This window comes from Protopterus annectens, chromosome 6.part0, assembly GCF_019279795.1.
Source record: "Protopterus annectens isolate FY-2018-M chromosome 6.part0, PAN1.0, whole genome shotgun sequence".
NCBI classification, from domain to species: domain Eukaryota; kingdom Metazoa; phylum Chordata; order Ceratodontiformes; family Protopteridae; genus Protopterus; species Protopterus annectens.
This window is the reverse complement of record NC_056737.1, coordinates 1848659432-1848672049: the sequence shown is the minus strand read 5'-3', so window position 1 is coordinate 1848672049 and position 12618 is coordinate 1848659432. Positions and strand designations below refer to the sequence as shown.

The 12618-nt window shown below is 41.9% G+C and overlaps 1 protein-coding gene across 4 annotated transcripts in view; it reads right to left on the bottom strand.

Moving 5' to 3' along the window:
- MYO1B (myosin IB) overlaps positions 1 to 12618 on the bottom strand; it is a 2891345-nt gene that overhangs the window by 1827864 nt on the left and 1050863 nt on the right. For all 4 annotated transcript variants that reach the window (XM_044075201.1, XM_044075202.1, XM_044075203.1 and 1 more), the window contains exon 5: positions 10436 to 10540. In XM_044075201.1, the coding sequence (XP_043931136.1) occupies positions 10436 to 10540 (105 nt within the window). The remainder of the gene's footprint in view (positions 1 to 10435; positions 10541 to 12618) is intronic.

Here is a 12618-nt window from a genome sequence, read left to right as displayed (position 1 = left end):
TTCCATGACAAATATTTCAAATTGCAGGAGGAAGCTGGTTCTAAAGGTGGCAGAATAATGCATGAAAGCATAACATTTAGATTCCATGGAGTATAAGAAGATTTCACAGGTGGTCTGAGATGAAAAGTCCTTTTGAGAAAGGTTTTGGATAGTTTGTGTGACATTATGTTTAATCCTTCCAAGCCAAGGTGAAAATTGGAGATAGCAGCAAGGTGAACGCGAACTGTTGCTGCTGCAGCTCCTTTATTGAAAAGCATAGTCAAGAACTCTAATATGGAGGCAACAGGGGCTTGGTAGAGATCAATGTTATTTTGAGAAGCCCATATAGAAAATCTTCTCCATTTACTAAGATACAGCATCCTAGTTGAGGATTTATAAGAATATATTAAAATATGCTGCATTTTGTTTGAGAGGTTACAGAACCTGGCTATGTTGGGAATTGGAGCAGCCAAGCTGTCAATTTCAGGGACTGAAGACAGGGATGAAGAGCCCCCCCCCCCCCACCCGATGACTGTGTTTGAAGATCTGGAACTGGGTCCAGAATCCAAGGGTCTTCCAACTGATGAAGTCAAAGGAAGGGGAACCAAATCTGACGAGGCCAATGAGAAGTTATTAGAATGATGGTCCTTCCCAGAGCTTTTGCTTTCTGCAATACTTTGGGTATCAAGGGAATTGGTGGGAATGCATAAAGGAGACCCGGAGGCCAATCATGTATGAATACATCCCATGGGGCTTCTCCCAGAGGGGAAATTGGGGCAAAGTAGCTTCTGCATTTTGTATTCATGTGGTTGGCAAAAAGGTCGCAGCAGGGCTGGCCCTACCTGTGGAAAATTCTCTACGGTATCTCTTTCTTGAGGGGCCACTCATGAGGCAACAAGATTGCCCTGCTCAGTCTGTCTGCTATCACGTTGGACTTCCTCGGGATGTGCGTTGCTAACAGAAAGCAATGGGTGGATGTAGCCCACTGCCATACTCTTTGGGCCTCGTGAAAAAGGGGATAGGACCTGGCTCCTCCTTGCTTGTTCAAGTAACAGACCACTGACCTGTTGTCCGTCTGAACTGCAATTGTTCCCAGAGGAAGAGAGTTCTGGAAGTACTGCAATGTCAAAAGTACCACTCTCATCTCCAGGACATTGATACGCAAATGTGTCTCCTGTTCGGTCCATGTGCCTTGGGCTGTTCTTCCCTGAAAATGCCCCCCCACCCTTTCAGGAAAGCGTCCGTGGTCACTGTGGCCGCTGGTGGGGGTAGAACAAAAGGACGACCTATTGTTACATGAAGAGCGGTCAACCACCACTGAAGATCCTTTTTGCATGTGTTATTGATCATTATGAGATGAGACACTGGGAGCTCTTGGTAAGACCATTGAGTGAATAGCAGCCATTGCAAAATCTGCATGTGCATGCGACCCAACTGTATCACTAGTATAGCAGCTGCTATCATGCCTAACAATTTTAGCACTTCTGATGCTGGAGCCTTGTCTTTGGATATGACATTGTGGACCTGCTGATGAAGTAGTAACACTCTTTCTGCTGGAAGTCTCAAAGTGGTGGTGGTGGTCTCCAATTCTGCTCTGATAAAAATGATATGTTGCGATGGTGACAAGGCAGATTTTTCTGAATTTATTGTAATGCTCAGCTGACTGCAAAGAGTAAGAGTGGTGTCCCTGGCTTGTATTAGCTGATGCCTGGTGGTGGCAGTGAGGAGCTAATTGTCTTAAATACGGAAACACCTGGAATCCTAAATGCCTCAGGTGAGCCGTGACCACTGCCATACATTTCATGAACACTCTCGGGGCTGTAGTGAGACCAAAGGGCAGGGCTCGAAACTGGTAATGATTGGCTCCCAGCCGGAAGCGCAGATGATCTCTGGATGGTCTGGCCATTTTTATATGGTAGTACGCATCCTGTAGATCTATCAAGCACATCCAATTGTCTTTCCCTAAAAAGAGAAGTATCGACTGAAATGTGACTATCTGGAACTTCTCTTTCTTGACAGATCTGTTTAGTCAGCTGAGGTCCAAAATAGGTCTCCAGTCCCCTGTCTTTTTTAGAACTAAAAAGAATCTTGAGTAAGTTCCGGATCCTGTCTGGTCTGCTGGGACTGGTTGGATGACTCTTTTTCTTAGCAACATTTTGACCTCTACTGTTGCTTGTTCCCTGTAACTGGGTGGAACGTCCGGGATTTTTGTTGTCAATGGAGGGGGAGTGGCAAAAGGAATGAAATATCCCCTGGAAACTATACTTTGTACCCAGTTGTCGTTTGTTATTTTGAGCCAGGCGTCTGGATACAAAGATAAGTGACCCCTGACTGCCTCCAGAGTAGGACAGTCAGGCCTCCTTTTAGGAGTGCTGGTAGGGCTTCCCAAAGAACTGGTCTCTGTCACCCTGGTTTTGCGGAATCTCTCTGCTGTGAGGGCAGCGTCTTCCATTACTGCCCACTCCTCTGCCCATGGAGAAGGGGTTCACCAAGTGTGTCCTGAAAGGCTCCTTGGGCTTTTCGGAACCACATCTTCCCTCCTCTTTGACCCTTGGGTTAGGGTCTGGTAGGATTGGAAAAATGGACTCCGACACAGACAGACGCTTTCCTTCCTGCTCATGCCTGGTCAAAGTTTCCTTAACTTTGGGCCTGAAAAGGGACGAGCCATCAAAAGAGGTGTTGACAAAGGATGACTTAAAGGGCTCTGTGAAGAAAACAAGCACATCCAGGAATGTCTCCTAAGAGCAATTCCTGTACACGCTGCCTTACTCGTTCCATCAGCTGCATATGAAATGAGACGCATGGACGAGTTCACTATGGAACTGAGGGTAGCAAGCTGGGAGGCAACCTTGTCCGAAGCTCCTGCAGCTACTATACCCTGAAAACTATATCTAAGCTCTTTTATGAGATCTCTTTGTAGTCTCGTAAAATGAGTGAGATAGTTCAGTGAACAAAAGGCAAAAGTCGCTGAACAATATGTGCGCTTCCCGTATCTATCCATGATCCTGGAATCTCTGTTAGGAGGATGGATAGAGGAAGACATTTCCGACATCTCTTTTTTGGTGGCTGCCGCCAGCACCATGGCATCAACTGGTAATCCCTTGGTAAGAAAAGACTTTTCCTGGGGGGCAGAAATAAATTTGTTAGGCCTCCTAGGGACAGGCTCCATGGTGTCTGGAGACTCCCATGCCCTTCGTGAGACCAGCTCTATGAGTTCATCGAAGGGCGGAGACACCCAAGAGGGGGAGGGTTGAGAACCGAAAGCCTTCAGGAGAACCAACTCATCATCAGTAGGGTTGGTGGACTGCCAGTCACCCCTCTGCCTAAGGATTTCTAATATCTCAGCAAATGAGATATCCTCAGAGGTGGACCATGGGGACACTTCTGATTCATCCAAGTCAGTATCGGATGTGAGAGACTCCTGTGGGGAGTCTGTTTTCTCTTACAGATTCTCTTCCCGGGAATCTCATCAGTGGGAACATCTGGTGAGGTCTCGGAAGAGCAGGGGCCACCCAATGGAGCTTCCTGAGGCTCTGGGTCTCTACACTTAGAAAGGATCTGTGAAGAAGAGGTGGACACAGGTGCTTTTGGGGAGGAGGTAGTCAGACCTGAAGTCGTAGAGGTCTTAGGAGACATAACTCTCCTCATGGCTTCAAAGGCTACCCTGCTCTGATGAGAAGGGACCACTGGATCTAAAGAAACCACCAATCCCCTCGGCACCGTGGGCTCCAAACCAGAAGTGGGAGCCAAACTCATCCTAGCCAAGGCCCTGAGGCAAAGTCAGAAATGGCATGTTGGTCTGACTATCCTCCCTGGATCCGACAGGAGAGTGTTGGATACCAGACACCTCGATCGGCGTCGTGGAAGTCTGAGTAAATGGAACCGAAAGCACTGAAACAGGCATCAGCTCCAAAGGCTCATCATCAGGTCTGACTCCTCTGGCTCCAAAGGACTGGTATGGCTTGGAGAAGGAAAAGAAGTCAATGGCATTACAGTTTTAGGCTCTGAAACCACCTGGGTCAGAGCCAACAAAAATTTGCTGAACGCCGGTGCCTGTAGCAATGTCTGCACCACACAATCCACATCCAAATCAGACAGGCTGATCGAGGACCAAGATGAATGGATGGATAGAGGTACTGACTGTAAAATGGGTGATTTTAGAACTTTTGACACCGGTTCCAGGACAGGGGACCAGCTCTGAAAAGACAAGATGCTCGGCTCCGATGGCTGTGGAGCTGACATCGACTCTTTTTTTAGATTTTTTAACTTCTGAAGAAGAGGAAGAAGTCTTGGAAGACTTTGAAGACTTACTAGAAGTACCCTAGTCACGCAAAGCTTCCTGAAATGATGGTTTAAGAAGTCCTCCGTCTATAAGTTTTCTTTTCCGTTCCTGGAGAACTCTAGAAGTAAAAGAATGACAAATGGAGCAGCTTTCCTGTAAGTGCAAGGCTCCAAGGCAATACCCACAATTAATGTGACTATCTGTTACAGACATCTTCTGCCCACATTTTGGACACTTTTTAAATCCTGACTTAGGATACTTATCCTTATCCTGGTCAGCCATCATCAATTATACAGTATAAAACAATCAACTACTTTACTTTAGAGAGACTAGCCACACCCAAAAAGCTAACAAAGTCAAACTGGTAAGCTAAATTATCTAAATAAGCCCTAAATAACAACTGAGCTGAATAACAATACACTAACTAGTCAAAATTTTCACACATACACACTAAGTAACTGTTTAACTAGAAGTTATATAAAGATTTAAAGGCACACCAAAGGGAAGGGTAATATTAAAAGCCTGTATAAAAAATGAGGTCAAAAAGAGAAGGAATATCTCTCCTAACAACTATAAGGCTAACACTACTAAACACTATGAAATACTAAATCCAAATATTGTTTTAGAAATATTTTTAGAAATATTAGAAAGTCAGAAAGAATTATACAGGCCCGAGCTGTGCAAGGAAAGTACAGTTGTGTACACTTACCATAAATGTAGATGTTCGAGTGTATTCACTGTTGCAGTCATCACTTTTGGGTTATCTGCTTGCAGTAGCCCTCAGTCGGCCTGATTAACAAAGTCTTGAGTCCTACGCCAGTTGCTCTCCCTTCTTCCATGACGCCAGGTCGCCAGGGGTATAAAACATGCAGCCGATGCCATTACATCAGTTTTTCTTGCCCCAGATGTCAGGTGCCCCCTTAATTGGAAGCAATTAAATCTATAAATATACAAGGTTATACCTCCAACAAAAAAGCAAATACACCAAAAAGCTTTTGAAGATAGTAAAGGAAAGTAGAGGTATGTCCAAAAATGAAAAAGAAGGGGGCTGGAGGGAGGGTAATCAGAGCTGCAACAGTGAATACATTCAAACATCTACATATATGGTAAGTGTACACAACTGTACTATGTTCTTCGTGTTTCACTGTTGCAGTCATCACTTTTGGGTACATTCCCAAAGCTAAGGATGGCAGGAGGAATTTAAATAGAATTAGGACCAGCTAAAAGGCCCTGCAAGACTGCAGTGGCAAAACCAGCTCTGGATTTAGAGAAAACTGGCAGATGGTAATGCTTGGTGAAAGTATGTACAGAACTCCAAGAAGAAACTTCTAGGATGTCCCTGGTAGGGACGCCTCTGAGAAAGGCTGTAGATGCAGATGCAGCCCTGGTAGAGTGGATTCTGATCCCCTGTGGGATAGATTTTCCACAGTGTTTGTAGCAAAAAAGAATGCAATGGCCTATCCATTTGGAAATGGTTTGCTTTGAAATAGCCTTCCCCTCTGCCCCTGCAGCAAATGCCACCAGCAGTTGATCAGATTTCCTTTGAGGTTTAGTTCTGTCCAAGTAGAATCTAAGTTGTCTGTGCACGTCTAAGGAATGCAGAATCCGTTCCCCTTTGTTCTGTGGATTAGAAAAGAAGGTTGGCAAATGTATGGACTGATTAAGGGCCACACTGGATACCACCTTGGGTATGAAGGAGGGAATGGTCCTGAGGGATACCCTGTCTGCATGAAAGATGATGAAAGGCTCCAGCAGCCCTGCAAGAGGCCTCTAAAGAATCAAATCCACATTGCAAAGTATGTTTTCCAACCTGCTCAGCAGAATGCATGAAATCCTGTAAATCTTTATTTTCAGCACAGTCAGGAATCAACATCATTTTCTGTTTAAGCAATCCAATAACATGTTGTTGATACTTTAACATATTTTAATTTATCATTATTTTTTGTTGGCTGATTCTCCTTTCCGTGGATTCTGTTTGGATTTAACAGTTTTTTTGATTTTTGTACTACTTTAACATATGAAACTGGTAGTTTAAAGCCCTAATGGCCAAAGTTGCAGAAGTGTAAACCTTCTTACCCCATCTATCCAGCGCCCTGGAGTCTCTATCTGAAGGGATATGATTTTTAGCAGTAGATGCCTTAATGCCCTTGGGTCCCTGTGAAATATTCTCTGGATCCACAGTAGGATTTTTAAAAAGGAACTTGGGTGAATCAGGAACCCTGTAATATCTGTTTTCTGAGAGCAGGAGACGAGGAATCGGGCCAAATTAGATTATGAAAAAGCATCATCAACAATGTCTAGTACTGGAGGAATAGCTAAAGACCTATGCTGAGGCAGGAGTAAGAAATCCCTAAGCCTCTTTTTCGAATCAGAAAAATCCTGGCTTTCCCAGTGGAAATGCTCCCTTTGAGTATGTAAGGTTTCACCAAAAGAAAAATCCTCTGGAGGGGAAGCAGAGGGAATACAGTCCTCTGCATCAGAATCCTCATAAGTAGATAAGGGCAAATCCAGATCATCAGAAGAATCAGAAAAATCAGAATCCTGGTCAGAAAATTCATAAACAACTTCAGTCCTAGGTCTCTTAGAAGGGGGAGGCTGGCTTCCCCTGATTAGAGTTATAAGATCTTCAGCCATTCTTATCATTTGTTTTTTAGGCAGAGAGGCCTGAGCATGCAGCCTGGGCGTCGGTTTTTTAGGCATGGTTCGAAATTTAGGCCTAAAAGAAGAAGGAGGCGTCAGTTTAATATGCAAGTCAGTAGGCCTGAATACACCCTCAGAAGCCGGTGCCTACACAGCGGCTCTGGACCCATCCAAGGTGGAGACATCCGCAGGTTCCATACTTGAAGCATCTCGCAGCATACCGGATTCCAAATGTGTCTCAGCAGAGGCCCGTGAATCAGAAGTAGCATGTATCAGGGGCTGCGAAAGCACCTCACTGAGTACAGGCGAACTGGCGACTGGCTTAGCAGAAGTGTCGTCAGCAGTTTTGGACCTCGGCGACCTGTCTCTGTCTTTATCCTTGCGTTTTTTTTTTTTTGGAATCCCAGTAGTGGGATGGCTAACCGATGACATTTCTGGATAATTAAACTGAGAACCGAAATATTTTGAGGCAAAAATATACCGACGACGAATAGTGCGCTGATTAAATAAAGCACAAAACCGACAGCATGGTACGTTGTGGTCAGGGCCTAGGCAAGGAATACAGTACGAATGAAAATCTTTATGAGGTATTTGCTTTCCACAAGTAATGCAATTATTAACTTTTACTGACATCAGTAAGGAGCAAGAAAAAGTTTCCCCAACTGGGTACTTAGCTTTAGTTGAAGACTTCGGTTCTAAAACTCGAAAACAAAAATTTCAGGAGTCGGCTGACCAGCACTTGTGAACTGCTTCTACTTTGGGCACCGCACGGCAAGAAAGGCTGATGTAATGGCATCGGCTGCATGTTTTATACCCCTGATGACCTGACGTCATGGAGGAAGGGACAGCAACCAATGCAGGACCCAAGACTTTGTTAATCAGGCCGACTGAGGGCTACTGCAAGCAGATAACCCAAAAGTGATGACTGCAACAGTGAAACATGAAGAACATCCTCTGATCTACTGGAGCGGCAAACTAGATCTGAGGTAACTCTAGGTGCCTCATGGAATAGGGTCTTGGCCTCGAGCTGTCTGTAAACCTCGAGCTTTGTAATAGGCCGACTCGGAGCCGAGGATTAGCTCCAAATCCATCTGTAAGAATGAACAGTGAGATATTTGTTTTCCCGATTAAAAACTTGAGCAAACTGCTTGCCACAGCTTATAACATATACAAAGTGCTGAAGTGCTTCAGCCCTTACCATTATGCAACACTGTATTCTTTTCTTAATTTTGGTAGTGCACTACATGCCAACTGAACCCCCATAAACTTTGCACCCATGGTGGCTGCCCCCTTCACCCAACCCTAGCTACACCTCTGAGCAGTAAAAAGGATGCGTCATGTCAAGCAGCTCAACTAGTCTTCATTAATTCATTATATTTTTATTTTTAATGCAAAGAGGTGCCAGCTAATAGAACTAGGAAAAACAGATAAAAAACAAAAGTGAGAGAGAGAGAGAGAGAAAGAAAAGATACCATCCCCTTCAGGAAAAAAAAACTTCTATCCTGTGACCTTACATATACAAAGTAAATGAAACTAACTAAATAAGGTATTGCTGAGCTACAAGTCTTAGCAGAAAAGCATCAAAATATGCATTTTTGAGAAAAGGAGACAATCACAGAGGGATAAAACAAAACATTCAAGTATCTAATGGTATTTGATGCCCAGGACTGCAGCTGTCAGAAAATTGTATGCAAGAATTAGACACTACAAACTGAAATGAACTGTAGGGGGGAACAGTTCAGGAACACAGCAAAGATCATTTAAGTGCCTATTTATGTATTTTTCAGAAAGGCAGGCATATGGAACAGTCTCCAAGGGAAAGCACAGTTCAGATTACACGAGGAAAGGGACAGATGTAGAATTATTGTGGAGAAGAGTAGAGGATGAAATAAGCTACCTGCTAAACAGGATCTACAGTTTATCTGACAGGCAATGTAAAGAAATGAAAAATCCACCAAAGCAATACTTCTTCAAAGCCTGACTAAAAAAATAAATCTATTGATTTTGCAAACAAACCTGTGTGCCTTTTTGTAGCAAAGCATTACAGAAAAGGCAAAAAAGTAGGTAAAGTAGTTCTTATACGGGATTTCTGGTTAGTGATAAAATTTTGAAAACAATGCACTGCGCAATACTGTTCTCAAAAGATAATGTCTCTAAGCACTGACTTAAAAAAGCATGCAGATAATAAGCCCCTTTTTCCCACCAACCCTCCACTACACTGTCTATACTAATGTCAAGGTCACTCAGCCTTGGAGGTAAGTGGTAAATTTCCTTACCCCTAAAGTTCTGTAATTTCAGAATTACTTACTGTAGCTACACTGTGTGAGTAGATAATATTATACTAAACAGTTCTGATCAGCAGTCTTTATGAAAGCCAACTCAAACCCCATGCTTCTCTCATGTGTTGTTGCATTTATGTCTCTACATTTCAGTGTTGTCTCTACTGATGCGTACTTGACAGCAATTTTCAAAAGCTGCACCCTCCCAAACTCATCACACTAGAAAAGCTAACAGGAATAAAGTCTGTAGAGCTGTGAATCTGCTAAAGTATACTCCTGTTGACAGTAAAAGGAGAGGTAGCAGTGTCAGAGCAAAACACTTAGTTCTTCCCTGCCCATATGTGTGGACTTCTCATCACTAGAGGAAAAAAAAGGTTCTTAAGATCAGTGTTTCTCAAATGGTGGGACCATCTTTTTAGCGCAGCTCAAAGCTGTTTCAGCGAAGGTCCAATCAACCTGGATTATGCTGTGTACTTAAAATGTTAACTAATTAGTTTAATTATTTGTAATGTGGTGCCAGGCTAAATACAGCAGGCTAACAATCATTGAAAGTGCAACTCAGTATTAAAAAAATACTGCAATAATACAAATCTTGGTTATTTCAAGACTGGTGGTGTGGGTCAGTCTTCTTCTGCATACTGCAGCGCATACTTTTTTTCTGGTTTAAAGAAATGTGGAGGACCAAAGTACTTTTTTGAGATTTTGATAGGAGGCTCAATGACTTTCAGGGAGGGTTCTGTGTGGCAAAGTCCAATACCCTGTATGTCTTAGATCATTCAGAGTCACAGTTCTCTTCCTTTCAGTATCCTAGCTACTACTGTTGTAAGATTTAGACTATTTTTCTCCTAACAAAAAGACAGAAAAATGAAAACTATAACTGGGTTATTTTCAAGTTTATCTAATATTTAAAGATAGCTGAAAGGGCCAACGTATTCAAGAAGGAGTAACTAAAATTTGATGCAGCCACAACTTGTGACCTATTAAGGATGAACATTGAAATACAAACAGTAGTCCATCAGGTTGGATTAACAAAACAGAAATATACATCAGAAATAAAATTATTAGTGCACTCCCTCTTTTGCACACTTGAATGGACAAAGTGCTTTTGCGGTGTGTGTGTGTGTGTGTGTGTGTGTGTGTGTGTGTGTGTGTGTGTGTGTGTGTGTGTGTGTGTGTGTATATATATATATATATATATATATATATATGCGCACGCCCATGTTCATGCAGACAACAATGACCAAAGGTGACTTACCCTCCAGCACTGGGTTTGATTGCAGCAGCTGCTCCTTCACTTGATTCACCTCAATTCCTTTTCCACAGACTGCTGCTACATAGGACATAACCAGTTTGCTAGCCTCTGAAAATAAAGAAAGGAATATAAACTGCTATGCCATTCATGTTAAAGGACAAGGTACACATCATTGCATAACTATCTACTAAACCTCATGTTATGCTGTATGACTAGTAATGAGGTCACTTACTACTTTATGTTTGCCCAAGGTGTCCACTGAGTCACTTATGTTATTAAAGGCTCAAAGGTCTAAAAAACTGTAAAAATATTTAAAATACATTAGTAAATGGCATGCATCCAATGGTTACCAATGACAGTTTAAGATGTTCTTCTGATACTTCACAGTGCCTGACTGGTTTTCTACTCAATGTCATTGACACCTAAACAAGGCCAACCTTTCTCTGTTTTTTTCTCCTCTCTTCTCTGTTCACATGTTTTTATACCTATCAAAGCTAGCATGGCAGGGAAAGCTATCCTTTCCAGCTATGCTTTTCTCTCACTCTCTCTTTAAGGGCCATACTCGGCCTTATTAGCAAGCACCAAAAAAGAACCTCTAAAATGCTTTTATTCTAACAACCTGCCTGCCAAAGTTAGGCAGTTTGGACATGTCAACAACTTGGCAATATTTGGTTCACCTTTTACTACCCCCTTGGTGACTGATAAGCTCCATGTCAGTGAGGACCTCAGTGCAATCCTTTCACACATCTCTAGCCAGAGTGTAAATGACAGGTTTAACAGCTTGCCTAACTTGTCAATCCCTGGGTTCATACTACTGCCTAACCTTCACATCTAAACAAACACCAGAATACGCTGAAACACACCCGTTTAATAGCAAAGCTTTCAGGTACAAACCCTTTATCAATACTCATACAGGTTACAAATAAAATCAAACATTTAAATAGAAGCCAACAAAGCACATGACCAGCAGCCAAAGATCATGTGATGAAATTTTATGTTTAAAAAAAAAAAAAAAAATATATATATATATATATATATATATACACATAAACTTTAAAATTTTAAAGTTTATGTGTGTATATATATATATATATATATATATATATATATATATATATATTTTTTTTTTTTTTTTTTAAACATAAAATTTCATCACATGATCTTTGGCTGCTGGTCATGTGCTTTGTTGGCTTCTATTTAAATGTTTGATTTTATTTGTAACCTGTATGAGTATTGATAAAGGGTTTGTACCTGAAAGCTTTGCTATTAAACGGGTGTGTTTCAGCGTATTCTGGTGTTTGTTTATTGCTTATTTCTATCGTTGGCAGCTAACCTTCACATCTACCCATCTCCCTTTTCCTGGGATGACCCAACAGCCACCACTCACTTCCATGGGCAAGGCACAGCAATTCAGTAGTTAAATATGGGGTGCCAATCCTGCAGTACGTGCTCCATCACTCTGTGCCACAGAGAGAGAGAGAGAGTCTTACCCAATCAATTGAATACCAAATGTCAGGAGACAAGTTTTGATAGTTTCAGGTAATGACACCATCTTGAAAACACAGAACACACAGTAAAATGCTTAATTTGTTGGCTTCCACACACAACATGGTTTTCACACTGACATATTCAAGGCAATTATACTCTATTTATCGAGAGGGGACAGTGTCATTTCTGTTGCACAGATAGTGAAGGCAAGCAAATTCTGAAGCTGTTATTAATTCCAGCAGTATACCAAGCACAAAGATTAAACCTGAATGAGTATTTAAAGGAGTTCTCTTCTACCTCTTAATGGTACTAACTGCTGCAAATAAAGCAATTGCTATCTTCTACTAAACACTGAAGCATAAATTTTGAACATACCTTTAAAATAAAGTATGCATTTCTAAAACCATAAGAATACACAATTTGTTTTAAACATTAAGGACACCAAATGTGAAAGGCACACATTTCTAGAACTACATGAATTTTATATACCCAAGGCTCCCCTGCTGTGTAACAAAACAAAACCTGATAATGCAATGTTATCACAACAGCAGCAGCTAAGAAGGAAGCCAAATCCTCTTACAGGTAAGTGTGTCAGGTCTCCCACAACTCACACTTTTCATTTCAGTGGTCACTGTATTGATAATTTGAAAGCTGAGATTCTGTGAAGTACATTATGGAAAAAAAAAGAAAAAACTGAT